The sequence below is a fragment of the Gambusia affinis genome, linkage group LG08, assembly GCF_019740435.1.
Source record: "Gambusia affinis linkage group LG08, SWU_Gaff_1.0, whole genome shotgun sequence".
Taxonomy (NCBI): domain Eukaryota; kingdom Metazoa; phylum Chordata; class Actinopteri; order Cyprinodontiformes; family Poeciliidae; genus Gambusia; species Gambusia affinis.
Genome location: NC_057875.1, coordinates 7,975,658 through 8,000,655, shown reverse-complemented (window position 1 = coordinate 8,000,655; position 24,998 = coordinate 7,975,658). Strand labels below are relative to the sequence as shown.

Genomic DNA, 24,998 nt, shown 5'->3' with positions numbered 1-24,998 from the left:
AGTTTGAATGGCTATACAAAATGTTTTACTCTGTTGAGAGTAATTGTGATTAGCTACAAAAATACTTTAAATTTCAGCCTAACCCTCTCGTTACGCAAAAGGAAAGCAAGATAAATGAGCTTACCTTCCCAGGTTCTGAAATTACTCAAATGTAACACTCCTTGTTAAAAAACACAAACATTGTAGACTTTATGTTGCTGTATAGTAAATTCACATTAATCCAAAAGAAAAAAGTTTCTGAAAACTAAGTGTAGTCCAAACACTAAAATATATAAAATACATACAACCAGCAAATGAAATAAATCTACACATACCATAGTGTGCTAACAACGATGCCCTTCAGTGTGGTTGCTGTTACAATTAGAAGAGATGGCTAGCTATTTTTTGTAAGTGAGGTGTTTAAAAGGGTTAGTTTTTTTCTGTTTTTGTTATGAATGTTCTGTAACCTGTGTGTAACTGCAAGTCTTGGCTAGGATTCTTGAGCAACATAATTTCTTTATTTCAATGGGATTTTCCTGTTGAAATAAAGGTTGGATAAATAAAATAAATACAAAAGTCAAAAAAGATAAAACTAAAGTAAAAACACTTTCATTCTGCATTTGTTTTGTTGTTCACCTACAGGATTCTGTGTCAAAAAAAGGCATACCCATTGTTTTGTTTTAAACAATTCACACCAGCCATGTTGGCCAGCACTCTGAGGTGAGACTCTCTAACTTGTTTATTTCAGCGTTCCATATCTCTGATTGATGTATCTCTTCATAAAATCCAAGGAAGAAAAGGGGATGTCCATGTAAACCATTTCTCTTCTCAGTCTTGATAGCTATAACGCTTGTGGAAATTTTCCTGATAGTACTTTCTAAAAGGATTTATACATATTTAGCATTAGCTGCAGTGTTCATCACCTTCATTAAGACCTTCAATATCGTGCATGTGTTGTGTTTGAGAAACGCCTGCAGAGCTCAGCAGGATTTTTCTCCTAAGATGCATAAAGAAAGCAAGAGCAGTGTGTATACAATCAGATGACAATGATGGATTTCACCCTTGCATATAATTACAGAGGAGAGAAAATGCATGAGACAGAGCATGTTTTATTTGTTAATGGCTGAATGGCGTTCTGACACTGTTGCAGGTGCATCAGTGTCTTTCAGATGTGTTCAATGATTTTTGAGAGACTCTGTTTAATTGCACAGGCTCTCACAAGTTCTGCTAAAACCCTTGAATTGAAAGCCACATGTAGCTCACTCACATGTGAAAGAAAATCAATTGGACCTTCACTTCCTCTAAGTAGCAGTTAATCTGAACGAGCACAGGTTATATTCACGTTCCTTTCCTTACAAGGATGATTGATAAAAACATATACACATTACAGACCATGACTGCACTCATATTCAGGTCTTTTCTGTGAAAGAATTCAATTAAATACCACTGCTTGATGGACTGGAAAGCTTTTAGAATTTCCCTGATTAGACCAGCCAACCTGAGTCATGCCTCTAAATGACTCCGGACAAGTAGATTACTTCATAACTTGCCACATTTTTCAAACCTTGGTGCTCTCCCTATTATGAGCCTAGTGAGTAAAGCCAAGAGAGGATGGGATTGGTTTTTTTAAAAATGTGCCAGGGTAAATTGAGAAGTTGCTATTGTGATAAGTGCCAACAAATTAAGGTACCAGTGTGTGCCTAAAGTAACAGACAGAGACAGATCCAATAGCCAGAGGCGTGTGGCCTTAAGCTCACCTAATCTTACAGCCTGTGGTCCCTTGATGCTTTTGTACGGCTGCCGAAGCATCCGAAGCATGCTTTCAAGTGATTCTGAGAGCACGAAGGTACAGAAGTGCTGCTGCACACAGACTTGAGCGGAGAGGTGATGACAGGTTGCTGATCTACAGAACAGAAAAAAATAATGAGCTCATGATGACACGCTCAAGACACTTGCTTCTTTGCCTGCGCTCAAACACATGCATTCACACAATGTTAGGAATTTCTCATGGGATCAACAGGTAAATAGTTCACAAAGTGAAAGGCCAGTTTATAGCACGGGTCTTCACATCCAACCACGCAGCTTTCATACCTCCCACCTACATGCTATCCACACAGACACGCACACACACACACACGCAGGCACACACAAGGTTAATCCTGAAATAAAAAAAATAATAAACTACATAAGCTCAAGAGCGACTGATAAAATGAACTTCACACTTCACACACTACAAGTGGCTTGTCAACAATATGACGAGATCACATTATCTGCACTCAGTAACAAAGCTTTGGTAAGTGTTATTACAATGAAAATGGAGGCACATAGAGAACATTGCTGTGGTTATCTCAGATGGCACAGCTTTGACATTGTTCTCCCTTTTATTAGCTGTGAATCATCATGAATACAAAAGAACAACAATTAATTGTTTTGTTCCTTGCTGTGAAAATTATTCAAAATGATTTATTTTGTATATGAACTACTTCTGGGGCCATGAGGGCAGACAAATAATTGTCAAATGTAGTCAATCAGATGTATTAGCTGATTTACTAAGACAGCTACTAATTAATTGAATTTCACTCACATATAGCGACAAATTAGGCAATTTATAAATATTACTTTAGTAATCTGATAAATCTGTGCATTTGTTGGGGGTACATCTTTAAATTTATTTCAAAGTAATACTGAAACACTACAATATTAACTTCAGCAGTCAGCATATTGGTTTGATACAAGGTCATCATGAAGGATTTGGAGGGTTAAAGAATACAACCATTGTTCCCACCTGAACTTCCAATTTTTGGGACATTTCCATTAGTTTCATCAACTTTGAGCTCAAAAATGTCAATGTTAAAGTAAAATTTTAACACAATTAGCCTGCAAGCTATAACCAATCAACTAACATAATGAATTGAAAGTGCTCCCTGTCAAACAAACACTTTTTGGGCATATAAAACCTGCAGTTTATTTCCTTTCTCTTTTAATATCAAATTATAATTAGCATTCAGGACCTTTACTGAAATATACTGGGTCATTTTTGTTGCCAAATGTTACGCTATAAGAGCTGGTCACAGTCTGTGACAACCTGAATGTCAAGGACAAGAAACTCCTTGATATTCTGTTATACCTGAATCCACCTGCCTTTTTCCTTAATGTGGATTTTAACATTTAAGCATCTCTTTCAAAAGACAAATCACATCTTTTATTTATGACGTGACATTGTGTCTAAGTAACTTTTAGAAATTGTTGATTTCTCATACAAAAACAGGGAACAAAGTATAGTGCGAGACAGAGAAGCTGAATCGATATGACACTCATCACTTGAGGCTTCCCTCCTTCCCCCACACGAGAAGAAATCCCTGAAAACAGCATCTTTATGTTTTAACTTCAAACATGTTCAGTTTACACCGAACAAATTGTTCCCCAGAGACTGTATTCACCCTGAATGTGTTTCTCTCCTGTTTGTCACCGCTTTGATTACTGAGACTATGAAACCCTCTCAATCGATGAGCAGATGCATCTGTTCCAGCTGACAAACAGCTGAAATAGCAACATCTTTCAGGTTATTGAGGAACATGTACCAGATGCAGAATACAGAGTCGAGGTTTATGTACGATGTAGTGCAGGTGTGTGTGAGGACAAAAATTTCTGAATCTTGACGCTTGCATTCACTTTCTACATCGGACACCTACCTGGAGGAACATTAACTCAGATGAGGCAGAATCACCTTTAACCCCTGAACTGCCTATCAGCAGAGACATCTGAATGATTAAAGCCATATGTCTTCAGTCTGTGACTTATTGAAGTGCAAGGCAATTAACCACCTTGTCCCCTGGCTGACCAGTTCCAGCACTGTTGCATGAATGATGCACAGCAGGAACGACAGCATGAGAAAGCTCGCGTCACATCTTTGGATTTGAGCTACTTTCCAGCCCCATCTTATAGCTCTGTTTGTCAAAATGCCTGACTTTGGTCTTGCTTATGTTAATTTCCCTCAACATAATCAAAACCAGTCAACAGAAACCTCACTTTGCATTGCAATCCTGTCTGAAGAACCATGAGAGAATTTCTGATCAGAGTTAGGCTGCACTGTGTGACATGTCTGTGCACAAACAGCCTATTATCCCACCTTTACATTCAAGCTGAGCACTCATATACAACTTTTATGAGACATCTTGAAGCTACTCAATCCGTTTTGTAATCACTACGGAGGGATTCTCCTGCATCCTAATATGGGGTGATCTAAAGGTTAGCAATGTTACTACACTGCACAGACTGCCAATGAGATAAACCCCACTGCTGGCCATCATTGTCTCTTGCTGGTGGCTTTGAGTCATTAAGAGTCAGGCCTCATTAGAGAGGCCATGGTGTGGTGCGTCAGAGACACTGGTTTCCCTGGTTTCAGACACATACCTGAATGTCTGATGTGTTTCAAGGCCAGAAGGACACAAAAAGAAACAGAACTAAAAATAAATGCCAGTCACTGCTTTCCAAATTGCATTTGTGGGGAATGGTGCTTAGACTTGAGTGTTTCTATCGACTTAAACATTATAATCTTTGCAATATGTAGATGAAACATTATTTGTTGCTATTTCTTTTTCACACCACCTTGACCTTAGAAAAACGTTTTTGTTTGTTACATTTTTCTTTTTTGAGGAAAAAAACATTATTATATGGAACTAATGAAAGAAGGATAGCACATTAAGAAACATATTTTGCAAACACCTAAATGAGAACAAACAAAGCACTTTTTGTGAAAAATCAAGTCCTGTCACATCTGTAAAATATATAAGGCAATCATGGCATATTGCTGTGCATGCAAATTAGAAAGAAAGCATGGTGAGTTACTTTTGCTGTGACATAACTATATTTTGATCTATTTATTTATTTATTTTTCCATGTACTTGTGCATCTGAACATAAAAGTTTATTGTTCTATACATGGTTTATGGGTGCCGTAGTGGGGGGAAATTAAATGGTTAATTTGATTAATTACACAACCCTACCACCTGAAATTTATAGATGGGTTAATTTTTAATCAATTGAGGAACATTTTTGAGTGACACTAGCACCAACAGAAGTAATTATAACAAACAAACATTAGACATAAAAGTTGAATGCTGTGTGACTGGTAATTTTTATTAGCTGAATTCATCAGAAATTAAATTGACTCCCTTAAACTGGAGGAAATTCATGCATTCAGCATGCCAAGATAAGTCTTCATGAGTGCATACATAGAGTCTGCATATCACAACATGAGGTTAAGTTATGATAGTGGTTACCACTGTAACAACTGAATAGCACTTGTGTTAATTCTTAGCAGAGACACAAATGTGCACTATATATTATCTCAGAATTTCTATGCTGGGTTTATCAGATAAATAAGAAGGCAAACATAAGTGAAATCCTGTTTTTACTCTCTGTATATTACTAATACAGAAGTCCTGAGGTGAAACAAATCATTAAGTAGAATTGATTTATCATGTTTGGCATATTTCAGAATGTGTCTTGAATATAACTGACTATATTAATTATATAATGTCAAATGATGTCACATTTAAGCATATACTTTAAAATATACATAAACATAAGAAAAATAAGCTGAGAATGCTAAATTTATGGGCCATATTATGAGTGAATGTGCACATAAATCAGGAACTTGTTTCAAAACCAGCTGCTCCAGGGCATCAGCCCAGAGCTGCAGCCCTTCCATGACTTTGATTCCTGTGTGGTTGTTAAGGCACCTGAGAAAATGCTGTGCGTCGTTTAACAGGAGCTTAATTCTGCCTACATGGTTTATTCATGTGGCGACTTCTGATATCACGACTCTCATAAATCACACGGCACAGCACGCCGGACGTCCACGCGTTCGGGCAGGGCTCACTAATCTCAACACCATCTTTCATCAGAATAACCTTGCCTTAATGCGGGGGCAGGCCAACAACAGATACAGCCTACTGGAAGGACGTGCTTATGCCTCTTTTGTTTCCTTTACTCTTGACACATGGGCTTTCTGTCTTGTACAAACACCCAGGCAGGAATCCTCCCACTTTCAAACCACAGACAATGTTGAGAAAATGTCTGTGGTTGGACTTCAGAAAAACTTCACTTGTCTAACGTTAGCTTTATGAATGGAGAATAAGTCACTCAAGGGAGGAATGCAGTGAAGCTAGGCAGCCATCTGTTCTGAAGCTGTTCAAAGAAAGAACAGAAAATGTGAAACTAATGTGAGTAAACACAATCATCAAATATAGATAATAGAACAGAGCACATTGCAACTTTGCTCTTCTTTAGTTTTTTTACACCATCAAGCACTAGCATACTGATTTCTAATTAATTATATTTGGATTCCTTACATACCAGGCACAAAATCTACAGTCACAACAATGTCACCAATTACTAGCTTTTGGCCAACATTTCTCATAAGAAAGCTAATTAGCGATACAAAACCATTTAATGAACCAAAATAACAGGGTGCTTGATGTCACTTTGCTCTGGCTACTATTCAGATTATTCACTGTGTTTGCCTCATGCCTTTAATAACCAACCCCAGGCATCACTTTGACTGTCAAATGTGTTGTAATATCCTCTGTGCTACATCTGTCCTCTCTCTGCATCCTGGCTGTGGCCTCCTGCTGCCACCAGGAGGAAGCACCACTCGGGCTCTTACATGGACCAGCAAGGATTTCTCTCCCCACTCAAACAATTATCCAGCCTGTGACTGATTGCGAGTAATGAGAACTGCTGAAGAACAGTTGGACATCACTGAACACATTAATATGTGAATATTAGCCTGTTGAACCTTCTGCTCTCTCCCACCACGATGATCTTCAGTGGAGAACCAAGGATATTTACCAGACTGCATAGTTATTGCAGAGTAACACAGCTCCTACAGACCTGAGGTCAAACTCAATAGAAGTAAGGTGTGGATGGGAAAACAAATGAAAAAGACGTATACAGGGCTCTGAACAGTGCAAGGAAAGTCAAGCTGAGCAGCTCAAGATGAAATGCTGAAACAACAGCACGGCTGCCAGGGCAATTTTACACTCCAGTAGTTTCACACCTCAGCCACCAAGCCCTTCCAACTCTGAACCTTGTGTCTTCTGCATGTCTTCATTTATTTTGTGTCACTGTCCAAGATGTGAGAAGCCAAGCAGTGAGAAACCCGTCCCAAATGTCGCAGGGTAAGCAGTGTGTGAAGCGAAAGGGAGTCTAGGGATGAATGGAAGAGAAAAGCCACTGCACGTGGATGCACTTTGCCATTTTTACAGACCATGCTTTGAGATCTCAAGGGACTTCAAGTCAAACTTTGAAAAACATGTATTGAATAAGTCTGCACTGAGTCCAAGAAATACACAGATCTTGAATGTAAGGTTGGGGGAAATCAACGAGTGGCGAGTTGTTCAAGTAAACGAGGAAAACTTGTGAAACTACAGAAGCATGATTTGTTATGCTTTGAGATTGCTTCTGGTGTTCCTCAGAGGTGAATTTTGGGTCCAAACCATTTCTTTCATATGTACAGTTGAAACTAGATGTTTACACTTACCTGTAAAATTTTTTATTCTTAAGGTCCAGTCTAAATACCAGAATAGTTAATGATATAGATATTTTTAATACTTCATCTTCAGAAGTCAATATTTCCTTAAAATTTGGTTGAACTGCTTTTTAAACTGCATGACTTTGGTCATATATTTTGGGAATCTGTTTTCACAGTAGTTCCTGGAATTTTGAATTGGGACTGAGGCCAGTACCTGGTGATGAACCCTTCAATAAAAAAATGTTATTGCCTTTTAGCAAATTTGTAACTAACTTGAGGGTATGCTTGGGGTGTTGTCTATTTTGAAGACTCTGTGGCACTTAAGCTCTAACCTCCCTAAAATATTTCTTTAATGCATAATGTCCTTTCCTCATAGGTCTGTCTATTTTGTTATATGTCTCAGTCCCTCCTGTAGTAAAACACCCTAAGAACATAATATTCCCACTTGTGTACTTCACAGTTGGAATGGTGTTCTCAAGTTTACTAATTTCCTCCTTCTATTCCTTTAAATATAACTATTATAATTATGGCCAGACAGTTGAATTTTACTTTTATTAGAACATAATACATGTCTCTAGAATTTTAAGTCTTTGTCACTGAGTGCATTACAAACTTTACAGTGTTTTTGAAATCATGGTTTCTTCCTTTTTTAGTGGGGTTTTTTTTAGCAACTGTGGCTAATGATGCATTTCAGCCAGCAACTTCACAAGGACTTTTGTTCAGTGCAAATACACAAAACACATTAATTTCCTTTTTGAGCAGTATCATGTCTGCACATAGTATTTACATTTACATTATTTGAGCTAATGAATGTGGCACCCTCCACAATCTGAAAATTGTACTAAAAAATAAACAAGACTTTAGGAGGCCCATAATTCTCTGAGAGATGCTTTGCCTAATTTGTTTAGATTTTTTTGTTGTCACAGAAGGAAGAGGTATGTTTGAGGTGCCTTAGAATACATTCACAGCTGTGCCTGCATTTAACTGACATGTTGTGAATTAACTTATCAGAAGCTTACAGAGTAAGGACATCATCAATCATCATCAACCCTTTAACTTCCCCTCAACTATGGTGGTGCTGCACCAAGAACAACTGGAGGAAACAACATGGAAACCTCTGAAAAAGACATGAGCACAACTTCCTTTTTCATGAAATAAACAAAAATAGAGTGGGATTAGATCTTTAGAGTTCTAGGATTTCTCTTTTGTCGTTGGTAAAAGAACACAAATCATTTCTCAGAATAGTTTGTTTTGGTCATACTTAACCCTCCTGTGGCCAATCCATTTCGTATTCACATATGCATTCAATGGACCAGAGTTAACTTTTTGATCTCCAGCAGAGTTTGATTGTGCATTCACACCTTTAAAGTGCAAACGTTTCATTAAAGAGGACCAAAGAGGAGCATTCCTGGTGTGAATGCTCCCTTAATGTACGTGAAGTGTTATGTTTAAATAACGTGTTAAAAACTTTCTCAAAAATATTCTGGCATTTAGTAAATATAAATAATTTTGCTAATATCACCTTACACTGAACAGAAGAAACTTAGGATGTCAGGCAGTGAAAATTAAATTTTTCAATGTATGTAAATGTCTAGTTTCAACTATGTTGTCTTCAAGCCATGGAAAATACCAAGATCATTCCTGTTAACAGATGACATTAAAATGTTCAGTTCCGAGTGGCTCACAAGAGTTAGAGAAGAAACCACATTTAGAAATTGGTCAATGAAAAATCTTATTGATAAAAAAATCAAATGAATAAAAATTATCTGACAAAAATACAAGGCTGATTGAGTATATAGGTATAAAAAGTATTGTGTTTATTATTAGCAATAAAGTAAGCTTGAAGCCTCATATAAAGCACATGAAAAATAAATGTGTGACAAATATTTTAGTACTGAAACAGCCTTACTATGTTCTGAACCATGAATGAGTTCAAATTCTGTATTCTGCATTGATTTTGCTATTTTTAAACTACTGTGTGGAAGTAATGGGCAATGCTTACAAAGGTTATCAGTAACTACATTTTAGAATTGAGCAATAAAGATCATTCATAACACTACAACAAACAACAAAGACAACACAAGTACTCTTTTCCTACATTTAAGAACAATAAAATTCACAGTTTTGGTACTTTGTCATAATTAAATTACAATATACAAAGTCATGTTTCATTGCTTTTATAACAAAAAGATCCATAACTTAATTGAAACAGCCTTACCAATTAAGTATTTTCATGAGATAAATTACCTTTTTCATATAGATATCAGTAGCTGTGTACATTTAAATGAGTATGATTTTGTTGTACATTTTAACATGTATGTCTCAGATGTGTCCCAGTCAATTAATCAATATGAAACTATAATTGTGATTAAAATATTTGTCTTTACAGATAAAAATCATACTACATTAAGTCAGTACCAACTAACCATAATTACTACATTTTCTGCAGTTAAATATACTGTTTGTTGAGTTGTAGTTACCTGCATTTGAAAAGCCAGCATGTTGTAAGTCATGCAGAATGTGTTGACAAATTGATGTGCCTAAACACAAAGGAATCTGTGTAAAAGATGTTTTGATGAGACCGTGTCACTTCAAAATTCTTATTTACACCTCTATATAAATAGTAATTTCTTTCACCATTACGGAAGTCGTCCATGCTCTGATGCACAAATGTAGCAGCACAGATACTGACTTTTACACCTTGCATTAATAATAACCAGAATCATACACTAGCTCAACACAATTTTCTCCAAAACTTGGGTAGACATTAATTTATTTTACACACGCTGTCTGCTTTTCTATCCATCTTAGAGGAGCACATAAAATTCATTCTGCTAGGATTTCTGTGCAGAATTGATTCATGGGTAATTCATTGCTGAGATGCAGAAACTTTACATAGTAAGTGGCAATGCGTCTAAATCTGCTGTTTTATAGAGCTCTGTGGTATGACTTGTGTCATGACGTAGGGACCAAAGCGGTCATGGTCACTATCCAAAGATGTCCTGCCTTGGTCTTTAGCACTGAATTGTATGAAAATAATGTTTTGCCTTTCCACTGTCACCACATTGTTGCTCAGAAAAAGGGAAAACTTGACTGTTCTGTATTTTAAATATCTATTATAAATCATTCTAGTTTATACCAATAAAGTCCATAACCAACAGTCTATTTAGTTAGAATTTAACACACATCACCCAGGAGATGCCGATGCCTTTTTAGCTTATGAACTCAGCCCTTTCTTTCATGGTGTGAGTCGGGAGGAAAAAACTCCACCTTACCAATTTGAATGATTATACTGACTTATAGGTTCATAGTCCTCAAATCCATGATTATTAAATGTTTTGAAAGATGGATCAAAACATTTATCATCACATCCAAACTGTCCACTAACCCGGACTTGTTACAGTTTGTATGCTGGCCAAGCAGATTCAGAATGCCGTAGCCCTCCTCCTCCACAGGACGCTATCATATATGGACAAAGGTAAGAAAAACTCTGTGAGAGGGGTCTTTGTGCATTACAGAAAGAGTTCAATTTAATACTATATTACCTTCTAGTCTGATGTTTAAGCCTTATGCCCTGTGACTGGACTCTTTGCTACACTTACTTGACATGCAAACCACAAGTGGTTTGGCAGATTCACCCCTCTTCAGCCCCTCTTAGCACTGGATCACACCAGCGCTATGTATTCAGCCTAAGGAATGTGTGTTTTCTTATCAACCAGGCAAGTAACTTTTATTTATCAGCAATTTTATTGAGGCATTGTGCTGACTAGGATCCAGAAGACTCATTCATCCAAACATCACAGTCGGTTGGACAGACAACTGTTGCCTCCTCTCATTCCTCGGAGCAACCCAGTCCAATTGCGAAGATGACAGGGTGAGACTTCTTTCTCAGAGAGAAAAAGAGAGTTAAAGAGCTGCGCTGCTATCTTGCCTGCTGGCATAGAGCCCAATAATCAGAAAGTGCATCCAGTTTTCCAGTGGACCTGAGGTGGGAGAACTCAGTATTACTAAGTTGATTTGGAAATGAGCACATAAATTCTTCCTGTACCCCCTTTTTAGAATAAGATAATTGGATAAAAGTGGAGATCTTTTTATTCAAGGTTTTGTGAAAATCTGGTGAGGCATAAAGAACTATCTGAGTCGAGGTGGAAAAAGATTCTTTATAGTTGGCTGCACATTCTTATAATAATTGTTATTTTGGTTTATCAGTATACATTTCAAGCAAGTATATGTGTAATTTTGTGAATATTTTGTCCATTCAACATGCGAAGGTGCATATGTTATTTGCATAGTTTATTCATTTATTGTAAATAGTTTGCCTGTCATGATATGTGGAGGTTGTAGTGGGTCCATATACAGGTAGGCGTGTCAAGTATATTTGAGGATTTCATGAAAATCAAGAAAATACAAAGTTACAAAAATCACAGGGGCCCAGTGCAGAACAAAAAATAACAAAAACAAGAAAAAAACAACAAGTATATCCAGGAGAATACGGGATAGACAGGAAGTAACAGGAGGAACCAGCAAGGAGTGACTGAGAAAGAGGTCAGTTGAATGCTGAAACAATGGCCCTGGGCTGACTAGTTAACTGATTGCAGTTAACGCTCACATTAGGGAGTGAGAGAGAGAAAGTGGCAGAGGGGGCAAGCGAGTGTACACAAGGGATTAGGAAATGACTCTAACACTAAAGAACAACTGGACCTAAAAAACATGATAAACTAGAGTAACAAGGAATAATATCAGAAATAAACATAACTAGAAACACTTGCAAGGACTGCACTAAAGTGAAATAGAAACAAGAGTGAACAAAGAAACAGACCAACATAAACCAAATAAAACTCAAAACTAACACTCCCATTGTTTTTCTATGCACAAATATGTACATTTACTTATTTTTAATGACCTTACACAATTGTGCATTTTGTTAAACTGAGTATGCCACATTAAAAAACAGTGCAGTCTTATTTTCTCATGTTTTAAATCTGCACTTGATGTACACTCTTTTGTTCTTATTTTTTACCTTTCTGTAAATCTGTGTGCTACAGTTCTGCCTGTCACTTTGCAGCTGGTACATCAAAGGATGTTTCTATTCCATGTAGAGTTATTTCTAAGGATTATGTATTGCCCCCTTTTTTGGATGACTGTATGCATTCCCATTCATTTACTCAATACCTTGAAAGTGTTCTTTGTTAGATGCTCTTTGTCTGTCCCAATTAAATCTACAGATGATTGTCTTTCAGAGAGGAGAAAGTTTTCTGCCAACAATTGTTTCAATTTTTTTTTTTTTTTTTAAATGGAAATTGTAAAATTTGTCAGTTTAATTACAACACTCAACTTCTGTTGGACCTATGATTGTTAGACAATTACTAAAAGGTTTTTTCAAGAAAGTAAAAAATTAAGATTATCATACAACAAGCATGCTGAACTGGGTACAGATTAAAATTCGTAACTAATAAAAAATCAAATCACAGTTCTTTTTGTGGGATGGATTTTATGTTTTGAACAAAGTACCTTAAATTGGCTCAGAAACATTTTCACACAGAGAAGCTCAAACTGAAAACCTTATCTGGTAATGTTTCAATAGTTTCTATCAAAAATAGAGAAAACTGTAATGTTTCAATTTGCAATCCTATTTGTAATGCAACACAGGGCTATAGGAAACTTCAGTAATATTTGTCAACAAAATAGCATTTGGGCCCTTGTAAAGCGTCAACAAACAAACCATAAACATTGTGACAAGACACACAGGAGATGTTGAATAATGAATTAGTGCCAAAATAAAAAAATAATACATATTTATACAAATTTTAAAGGTCAAATTAGTACACTATTTTATTTCAAATACTCTTTTATGGACTGGACTGGTGGGATTAAGCTTCAAAGCCAGAAAAAAAACTAAACAGCTGTTGTACTATAAACAAACAGGCATCATTCTGCAAAGGAATTAATTTAGATCTGATGCTAAAGATTTGTAACGACCAATCATTGAAGAAAATATGGCACATCTATAAATCAGATACTTAATACTAAATACTTTGCCACAAAAATATAGCATTTAAGCTTTTATTTGATAAAGGAGATAGCATAAAGAGAAAACTTTAGGCACTACAAATAAAACTTCAACTTGACACAGCTGGATAGACTGAAAAATGCAGAATAAACTTCATTTCTTATTCTTGGTATAAAAGGAGAGCCTTTGGAACGTCTCACAAGTCGGATGTGTTTTCATGAAGGAGAGATTTCATGTCCAAAAATAGTCATTTTAAATGAACTTTTTGTGTCTGTGTGAAAGCTACATCTCCTACACCCCTCTTTAGATCAGTAGTGTACGCCCACTGCTCGTGTAGCACATTAACCTTCTGGTTCACTAGTCAATGACTGCAAGTGGAATGACCTGCCATCATGATTATTAAATCCGAAATTATGCTCCTGCTGCATTAATGATGCAACCAGGTGATCTCAGTTTAGTGAAAGGAGAGCTCCATCAACTGGATTTGCATCAAAGATGAATGCACTTATTTTTTTCTTTTCTGTTGCCAGCTCAACCTTTCAAATGTCCTTGAATCCACTTGAACAAAACACATCTACTTAGATTTAATGCATTAAAAAAAATTTAAATGCATGTTGTAATGCCCAGGCTGATGGATACAGAAGTATCCGTATTTTCAGTGAATCCAATAATTTATTTTATAATTAAGATGTTATAGATAATCGCTGATAAAATTACATACATTTTTATGATGTACAACTTAATATTGCCTACAAAGTAAGAATGTAATGAAAACAATGGAGGCTCAGAGATTGTTAGATTGTTGTCTTTTGGGTAGTTTGTAACCTTCTCCAGTTGGTTCAGCATAACTATCTTTTTTGCTGGACTATTTCTTAGCTCTTTTTTTCCTAGGCATTTTTGTGCAACACCACATTTTAACAAATATATTATAAGAATTTCTAGTTCTTTAAATAAAACCTGAATAATTCACTTCAACTGACATCCCTTGAAATGACAACATGGTATCTTAGTTCATCTTCCAATTACCTGCTCATCTTGTAGAGGTTGACGATTATCTTGCCTCCTACAAGGCACTTAATCTTTTTTCTTTAATAGATTATGTCATGTTACAATTGTGTTCAGGCTTTTAGCTTACAATGGTTATAATTACTACAATGTCTAAAGTCAAGAAATATGTAAAAAGCATGAAAGAAAGGGAGGACAATAAAGCACAGAACACAGCCAGAAGTCACAAAACAGAGATAATGTTACCAGTGTCGTATTTAGGAGGATGTGGGCTCCTGGACTACAGCTAATTTATGGGCCCTGTTCACAAAAAAAAAACATTTTGGGGGATGTAAGTAAAAATTATGATTATGTTGTGTATAACATGATGACAACTTGCATCATTTTGAAGTTTCCAAAACTAGAAAAAAGCAATAGTATAAAGTGTAACACTAGTACAGAACACAGAAAAGTCTTTTGAACACATATATGCACAAAAAGTTATTTGCAAGTGGAAATAAGATAATCAAAACCAAAATTCAGTCTTTGCTTGTAAAACTACTTATTAAAATTAAACGTTTAAAAGGAATAACCTAACTAGCAAAAAAAAATCCTTTTGCTCTAGAGATACACATAAAACTTCTATTGCATGACTTTCACTTGGTAGAAACTTCAGAAGGAGCTCCTGAGAGTGTCCTTCAGGTGACACATATCTTAGGATGAATGTAGGTTGAGCAACATGTGCAATATGTAAAGTCGAGTTAACTGACATTGAGAAGTTTTTTGTCCATTTTCACTTTACTGACTGTTTCAGATAAAACACAATTACTCTTTAGTGGAATGAAACTGTCATATTTTAGGAGAATGATACGAAGGGGTGCCTGCACCAGCATTGCAATCAGGAGTGGGAAGAATAAATGTAACCAGCTACAACCGACCATTGATTGCCATTTTTCTCTATGTAAATGTGATAAATTTTTCTCAATCACATTTTAGAAAAATGTGATAGAGTTTCTTATCCATCACTGAAAAAGGTTGGTGTGACTTATTTTTTGCTTTTCTGGTTACAAAAATGCTCCAAATGCTCTTAGAGTCTCTCAGTACCTTCTTGATGCTGTCAAATTAGCATTAAATATTAAACTTCACTGTCTAAAGATCAGTGAGGTTTAGACAGAGGTAAAGCTCACTGATCTATTTCTGTGTACCCACACCATGATGGGTATATATGATCTGGAGCTGATCTCCTTTGCCAGACCAGCACTATCTTTTGGAGCTAAGGCTTGACTTGGCTACTATTCCTAACTCCCTTGTTTCATTATCCTAGTGCAAGCAATATTTCAAACAAAATACTTTTATCGAATGAGAAGAGGTCTACTCTCCTCATTTTCACAAATCTCACCCACTCTCCTTACATAGCACAATATTTCTGGAAACAAACTGTGCCCTTGATCTCTACCACTAATGACATTATTTTGTCAGAAATACCTTTTAAAAAGCCAACAATTTTCCGTTTCCAGCAATAGGCATCATATCTCATTTAAGGAAAATTTCAGTTGTAGAAACCCAAAGATCAAAAAGTTTAGAAAAATGCGATTGAGTTTCCTATCCATCACTGAAAAGTGTTGGTGTGACTTATTTTTTGCTTTTCTGGCTATAAAATATAATCTCATTAATTACATATAAATTGTTATATAAATTTTATTTCATTATATTTAACTGGTCTTATATACTATGGGACCTGTAATCAACTTCAGTTGCTAATTTTAATTCTGAATAATTCAGTTTGGATGAAAATATCCTTAGAATTCTGTACAGCCTTCTTGCATTCTGAAAGCCTTTCTCAACATTCTAAGCCTCTTTTCTCTCAGTTTTCATATAGCTGTGGCCAGCAGAAGTGCCTGATGCTGGAGCTGAAGATGCCTCTTATTTGTGCCCCAAAACTTAACCTTTTTGTGCAGGTTTGAGTGTGAAAGCATCACCTGCAAGGCGCAAGAAGAGATGGGACGCTCCACTAAGCTGGTGTATTATTCATGAGTCACTCCTGTTGAGAGGGCTGTTCTTCAGCATCCAAATCCCAGCTGTGGTTCAATCTGTGCTCTATTCAGTTTTCTGACTGCTGGCCATTGATCACAAGCAAGGTAACCAATGCTGAACAGGTACGGGAGCTTTATGGTAGAGAGCTTGAATCGCAACGCTGATAGAACAAAGATCCATCAGCAGATGCTGGAAATGGTCCAAGTTTTTCTGCTGTAGCTGATCAGGGAAGTTGAGAGGAGATGCATCTTGGGCTTTTGGAAAGCTGTAGAAACACAGCATGTGGCTAAGATGAAACACCGGTACGGTGAATGTCACATATTGATTAAAGAACCAGCTGAGAAAAGGGCATGGCTTTCCATGCATTCCATGTCTAAAACAAATTTCATAGAAAATATCCACAACATCAGGAAGCATAAAATAAAATCCTGTAGTTAAGTCAATCTGTGAAAGCTGCCAGAGGCAAGTATCACCTTCTAATGGGCCTCATAATATTAATGGACAGTTGAGCACAGTGAATCATTTGTCAACCTTAATCGTCTATCACACATTCAGAGCCAAATGTGACAAGACCACAATACTTTCCCATCTAGATGTGTCAGGATGATGATCATCAGGCTGCAAAATAACTATTCAATACGACATGTGAATGATTATTATCATATCTGTCAGCCCACTGAGATGCGGTCTACATCTGCACTGACAACTTTCATAGCAATTTGTGAACTGGAGACTTAAGTCAAGTCATAGACAAAAGAAAATCAAGTCAGTTTGTTAACAATCATGTTTCTATTGTTAGTTTTATAAAAAATCTTCAAAACTGCATTGGATTTTGTCTTTGCACACAACACATTTCAAATATCTACGTCGATTTATTTGTCATAAATGTCACAAACAGATGATGCTCAGAACATTTTAACAGATCTGTGTTTTAAACACAGCTGGCAATTAAACAAAAAAGGTTTATCTTTGAAATACTGAAAATATATGAAGCATGCCTGTTCAATATTTATTCCCTGTGGCATTCCACCTTGTTACCGGTACATGAAATTTAATTTACAAACGCATTTGTTACATGCGTTTTTATTTTAGTTTGGGTGTAGATTATTTGGGCTGTCACCTGGTGTGAATTTATTGTCAGTCTAGCCACTGAGGTATTTTTTTTTTCTGAAAAAGACTTTGGTGTGTCCTGTACTAATTTTCCATATTTTAAGTTTGACATCTTGAAGGTTTTCACATTAGCTCAAAGAAAAAAAAGCCCTTTCTATAATCTGACTAATAAATTATTGCCTTTTCATTTCTAAAAAACTTTTAAAAGTGAATCAGATTCATTTTGAGTCATTTTCTCAATGTCTCAAAATGCTCTTAGAGCCTCTCAGTACCTTCTTGATGCTGTCAAGTTAGCATTAAATATTAAATTTCAACATGTTTCTGACAGGACCACATTTCAATTCTCTGCTTCTTCTTAGTAACCTCAGTACTCAGAAAAGAAGATTAGCAATAGTCTCTGTGATGTTTGAATAATTGATCAAATCATTTTTAGACTCCACACTAATTAGTAGTTAAAGCTCATATCCAAAGCCGAGGCAGGGAGTAAACTATAAGCGAAAAACATATAACCGATATGGAAAATGGGACTTTGCTGTCCAAGGCACAATGTTGAATAATAGCCTTATCAACAAAGCACAACACATCACAGCATGCTGAGATCTTATCACAGCTCATTTCCTCAGTTCATCCTGTGTTTCCAGGAGAATATGCGTTGTTCCCATCTCCTTGCACTGCTACCAACATCCTATAAATGTTAGAATACTCAGGTGCTCTGGCAGGGGTCTTTTCTGAAGACAGGGATGAGGAAAGTGGCATGGGTAAGCACATGCATCAGCAGTATTAGCAAAAAGTCATCAAACTCCCACAGGGGACGTGCTTGTCATTAAAACAAACCAGAAAAGAACTGATCAGTGCATTAATCAGGGATCACCCGGGTGTTCATGGCGGGCTGCAGTCCGTGGCGCTCCTGTCCTGGGCTGCACCTGAGGGAGGGTGGTGGGGGATTAACGTAGCTCCCCGCTGCATCTTCAGTATCTGAAATCTGCCTGAGCTCATCATTTCTGTGCCTCGCTAAGAGACCATGGCTGGATATCAAGCTCAGGCAATCTATTCCTCTGCAGAGTGTTGGCTGACCAGCATCAATGCCACGCATTGTCAAATTATTAATTAAATGCATGCAAGCATAATCAGATGCAGACATAGCCAGACCTCTGGGACAGCAATTGAAGCAGAATCTAAATTGCAAACGTCTTGTTTTTCTTCTTTTTGTGTGTGTTGTTTTCAATGCCAGCCAGCTAAGCTGTTTTAAGGAGCAAAACCGTGTGGCTTTTAAAATTTAGCATCACTTTGCATTCATTCAGCTATGTTGTGATGCAAAACATGCACAACCATGACTTTGCTTTGATGATCAACACTCAAAGGAAAATTTGTGCTAATTCAAAAAATTTGTTTGTTACAAACGTTTGCTGGTTTTCCGGTCAAAAAAACCCTACACCCCTCAGGCGATGCATAAATTTGTCTACATATACAGGACAGATGAGATGCAGGTGCATGCAGTACTATATATTGTTTTCATTCCCTCTCTACAGTTCAAAATGTAAATGCCACGGCTTTCAGAACTAAAGAAAAGTCTGACTCCTGCCTCCGAATATTTCATTAACTTTTGTTAATGTAGTTGCTATGGCTCCAGGGTATTTGCTGAATGCTCATAGTACTTTTGCTGAAATAATAAGATCTATCAGTCACTGCTGAGCAAAAACAGCTTCATTTGCAGAATAAAGGTCATTCTCGCTGTTACTTTTGAGAAAATCTGACAGAGAACGGTACAGTGTTCAAAACACACCAAACTAGAAGTAACCACTCTGAAATATTACAGTCTATTGAGGTGTTCACATGTAACCTGGAAAATCAATTTCATATTTTCAGGTGTGTCATAATACATTAGAAGGTCATTGATAGGTTACTTTGGTAATTTTGGCTGAAGCAGTGAAACTTATTTTACAGTGATTTTTCATCTAAAGTAATATATTTCAAGATTTTATTCCTATTCATTGTGATCATGTGATGGCTTCAGTTGATAAAAACTCAGAATGCATTTCCTCAGAATATTAGAATACTGCATAATAGCAAGAAAAGGGGATTTTCAACACAGATTTGTTGTGCTGTAGCCCTAATGGCCAACACTGTCACATGGGAGACTGCTGACTTGACAGGGTAAAAACATAAAAGGTCAGAAGCTGGTTGTGAACATAGTGTTCTATCAATGCACACAACTTTCATTAATAGAAAGTTGAGTGGAAAAAAAACATGTGGTATTAAAGGTGCATAACCGGCAGGAAAAACCCAGAGTCTGAAGGAAGAGAGGAGAGCTGTTCATGTTTCCATCTGCTCAAACTCTTATGGAGTTGCTGATTGCATTTTCTTCTTCTTCATCGGGACCTAGCTCCTTTTCACACCTATAACAGTACCAATGCTTTTATAGTCATAGTAGTTGATGGGTGGATATACCAGCCTGATTTACCTAAATCCCAAAGAGAATTTATGGAGTTAAGAAAAGATGAGACAACAGAGCAGACAATGCAGATGAGCTGGAATAAAGAACCTGGTTCTTTTAATCTCCATGCTGCGCTGCATTGATGCAGTAATTAATGCAAAAGGTACCCTGATGAATACTCTACTGTGCATATAATGTTATAGTACATGCATGTACTTTTTGATAATACTTCTTTTTTTTTTCAAGAAACCAAATTATTGGGTTTCATTAATTGTAAAGCATAATTATAACAAAATTTACAGATATCTGAAAAATATCAGTTTATAAAAAACCAATTCAATATGTGATAACATTTTGAAATAAATTACTGATATATATCAACTTTTCAATTATATTCAAATCCATTGACATGTCTTACTACACTGCTGAAATTACTTGTTCAGATTTGCCCTTGCAAAAAAAAAAAAATTTAACTCCATTCTAATAATAAAAATTATAAAATGTCAAAGTCATTCTGGGAGCTCTCTGTAGGAGAAATTGCTGGGGGCAAAGCAGGCTTAAAGGAGACAATATTTTTAAACATATACGAGGTGCTGGCAAGTGTTTTCAAATCCTTTAATACGTAAGAGATGAAAAGATTACTGAGCTTCTGCCTGAATTAGGTGCTGATCAAACATGAATTGCATGTATTAAAAAAAAGAAGGAAAATACTGTCTTGTTTGTGTCAAACAGAAATCTAAAATTGTGAACCGTTTTCACAGTTTTCATCTCTAAATTACCACATGAATGTGAAGGATCCAATCCCCACACCATGGAAAGCAATTTTCAATGTTTTTCATTAGAAGATGTTCTGGTGAAGTAAAAAAGCTGTCAGCCTTTTACAGGCTCGCTCTTTCATTAATCAGCACTAATTAAACATATTGATTAAGCCAAACATAGGGATTTCCAGCTGAAAGGCTTTACTAGACAGTAAAACATACACACACACGCACACACACACGCATTCACACGCAAATCTTCATAAAATTCATGAGCAACCTTTGCACTCTTGTAGGATCCATTCGTTTGGAATAGCTTAAAAAAGTAAGACAGAGGTGTGTGCTCACTTCTCATTAAATAATGTCATAATTCATGTCTCAATGGCAAATTTTGTCCTTGGCTCTCTCCTGAGAGAGCTGAAACCGCTGAAGCTGAACTGAGTATCAATTTGCTTTCACCATCGATGAGGGGAAAAACAACAAAAAAAAGATGTTTGAAATCACAGTTTCAACCTCAAAGGACCACCAGGCGGTTTATAGCAACAACCTGCAAATCATAAGATTTAATGAAAAGTCACTTTTCCTGAGGGGATGGGTTTAAAGCTGCAAGTTACTTTACAGTGTGACCAAATGCACGCTGTGCCCCGGCAGACTGAATGAAAGGCTGTCTGAGGTTCCAGAATAGACCTTCATTATAAATAATCCAACAATTCAAGGAAAATCTGGTCATGTTAATTTGGTTCTCATTTTTTTAATACTGGTGAAACTTTAAAAAGTGTAAAAATAAAAAGTTAATTGAGCACGATGGAAATTATTTTATTCATTATCACACTAATCCGACACTGCTCTCAAAGGAAAGAGTAAAAAAAGAGTTTGGTGGTGTGACAATTTTTCAGATGAAATTTCAAGAGAATAAGAACATGCATTGCCTTGTTAGTTTTTAATTAGGTACTGTGGAAAATAAGTTTACTGAAACACAAATTTTGATAAGCATAATGTCAGGATTGTTTATGAGGGGTAAAAAAAAAAAACAGGAAAATAAGTACTTTATTAAATAAAAACTTCACAAAAATTAGGAGATGATTGATGTTCCACAGTAATTGGCTCTGAAAGTACTGAACTGAAAAACCATGCAACAAGCAAGAGAGCACAAAAATGTAAGAATTTAAATTACTTTAATAATTGATTTGAAACTGTTGTGACAATGGGATTGCTCATCTAACATCTTAATACAAAGGCAAACAATATTTAAAAGTTAAACATTAGTTTCGATAATGTGAATTATTTATTTGGATTTCTGTGGATGTTTTTGTTTGCCTATTTATGTGGGAAGGGTGAGGATGAGGGAGACCAAACAATAAATCATTAAAGACTAGGAATGTTTATCCAGTGTAGTTAGAAATCTACCTATTTATTTAAAGCACATTATTTAAAACAGTGTTTTTTACAACAACAAACATTACACCAATGCACATGCAAAGCGTCACTCTCAGGGTCAAAATGAAACCTGCATGGCTGTAATGCCGAGAAGCATTAGCGATGAATGACTTCATGACAAATTGCTATAATGCAGAGAGTCCATGCAGAGCATGTGCTGTAATATATGCAGCTCAAAGAGTGCCAAACAACACTATCTACAGCAGTGATTCTGATTGCTTGGGTGTGTGTGTTTATGTGTGTTGTTTGCATTTAGCTGGGATTTGGTTTAAAGAAGGGAAAAAAAGCATAGATTTTACAAAGGGCCATCTTGGGCTGTTTATTTTTTCCCACAGAGGGACTCAGCCGCTGTAATGATTTCATTATCACACAGTGGTGCATGTCTGCTCGTTGGAGACTAATGCAAGTTTAATCAGCTGCTTCAGCTTGAACTCTATTGTCATCTAGTGGCTCAGAAATGACATAGCATGTCTAATTTTTAAAATCCAAAATCACGGCTTATCCTGTAAGTCTTAGAAAATAAAGCATTTATTTAATCAAGATTTATAAATGAAATTGACATAGGGAAATGTCCATTTAAACATTCAATACGTGGTAGAAAATGCAAATTTAAGAATCAACCAGATTCACAAAACTTCTCAGAAATCCGGAAAGCACACAAAAAGATAACATTAAAGCAGCTTGGATTAATTATTCACTCTGCAACACATTTCAGACACGTTAGTCTCCAGGGGCTCCAATTCAGCTTTTATATACCACAAACATATCTTCAAACTAATACTTTTCGTGGCAGAGATGACTGAGAAACAAATGAAAACATCACATCGGCGAGCACGCTGCAATAGATTTTTAGGACTCTCTGGGATGATACAGCCTTTTCCTCTGGCAGAGAAAACACATTTCAAGGGATAGACTCGCCAACAGTCTAATCAAATAGAAAGCTAAACCAGCAGCAGCGCCAAAAAAGACTGCACCGCAAGTTTATACGTGACATCGACCAAACGACAAAAAAATTTAAACAGATTCATCTGAGCGATGTTTGTCACACGCTGGCAATGATGGGACTGCCACACATCATCAGTCTCCTCTTTTTGACTTATTCAAGCCCGCTTTTGGGACAAAAAGGCATTTAAACTCACCGTCGTTCGAGAAACCTGAAACTGTAGTTGTCGCCCCACAGAACAGTAGAAATTAGTGCCTCCACTGCCCGACACGGAGCTCCATATGCCGAAAGTGGGAGCGCAGGTAGTTTGTGGAGTTCAAACTGAGCAGAAGTCAGGTGTGAGTGAGCGCCTCCGCCTCCTCCTCCCAGCTCTCTCTCCTCTCCACGGGGGGAAGCGCGGCCCACTTTAAACTCTGCTGACGTCATAGGTGCGGATGCTACCCCCAACATCCACCTCCATCCATCAACCCCACACCTCCACAAACACCCACTGTCCTGTCCTGTCCGGTAACACCAACGAGACTGATAAAACAAACTGAAACTAGTTGGTGTACGGATCTGCTTACATTTCACTTTGACAGGCTTTATATGTCTGAGTAGAACACAAGTGAAAGCCATTTCATCCAGTTAAAGGCGAACTTCCTTGCTCCAACATTGAAAATCTGTCTTTCACAAGTCGCATGACATCGACTTTTAATATTTACTAAGTTGACATGTTAATTCATAATACACCCCATATAAATATCAGCCTTGCCAATCTCTGCTGGACACCAACCGAGATGGCCTTTACAGTGAACCATATCTAAAGGTGAATTCTAATTAATAGCAAATACTTTTAGAATAAAACAGTCAGAAATGAATATGCATACTTAAAATGTATACTTTTAGTGACTAACAATTAATACTCTAAAAAGATGATTTTAACAGTTTGGTTTGAAACTGGAAATACTTATTGGTTTGTGATTAAGTTTAAAATGTAAGAATATACCTCAATAACAAGTTGGAAAGTTAAACAACCATAATTAAGATGTGGCAGTCATTGCAAATGACATGATTCGGAATCTAAGATTGCAAGCAAGCCTCCCAAAACATTATCTCGTTACACAATTGATATACTAAGCATTACATATAGAAAATAAATTGCAAAATTAGATAGAAATAATTGAATGGCTAATATTTAATATCCCCTAAAATATCAGTTTATAGTGAACATTGGAAAATGGTTTAAAAAAGTTTAAAGTCTAAAAGTGTATACTCTACAACCTGTATATTATTAGATACTTGGTCTTTTTTTTGTATCCATCAAAGATAATTTATGTTCTTTTCATACATGACTAAAATATTCAAAATTATATGGTGTAAAGGTAGGCAAATTGCCTGGAAAGACTAAATGATTATAATTAAAAGCTATATATTTCCACAAGAATGCACACTTCAGGTTCTCTGTGAACCCTGAATTAAAGATCAAGCAGCATAAAATCGTTCACATGTACTGACACTTCTCTGCATGCGACAGGTATGTTAAAGTGTAAAGACAAAGTTATTAGATGTCTCTGTCTGTCCATCTGTCCTTCTGTACATGGAGTAGAGCAACATCATGCCTTGTAATCTGGATGGGATGACAAGATTCCCATATCGATTTTCCTCATGAATGATTACCCTCAGCAGGATTTATGCTTTTGCATTGATATTTAATGCCAACTGAGGTTGGTGAGTGACCCAGCAAGCAGTTCCAGATCATACAATAACAGTAGATACTTAAAAAACATCTTA

The 24,998-nt window shown here is 36.5% G+C and overlaps 1 protein-coding gene across 7 annotated transcripts in view; it reads right to left on the bottom strand.

The window, feature by feature from the left end:
* The window catches only part of megf11 (multiple EGF-like-domains 11), a 109,890-nt gene extending 86,321 nt beyond the window's left edge, over nucleotides 1-23,569 (bottom strand). For 6 of the 7 annotated variants that reach the window (XM_044123718.1, XM_044123719.1, XM_044123723.1 and 3 more), the window contains exons 1-2: nucleotides 23,422-23,569; nucleotides 1,737-1,882 (exon numbers count right to left, since the gene is read on the bottom strand). In XM_044123718.1, coding sequence (XP_043979653.1) covers nucleotides 1,737-1,797 — 61 coding nt within the window. In that variant the 5' untranslated portion in view covers nucleotides 1,798-1,882; nucleotides 23,422-23,569. The remainder of the gene's footprint in view (nucleotides 1-1,736; nucleotides 1,883-23,421) is intronic. The other variant, XM_044123722.1, reaches the window with a different exon arrangement.
* Between the last annotated feature and the right edge of the window lie 1,429 nt (nucleotides 23,570-24,998).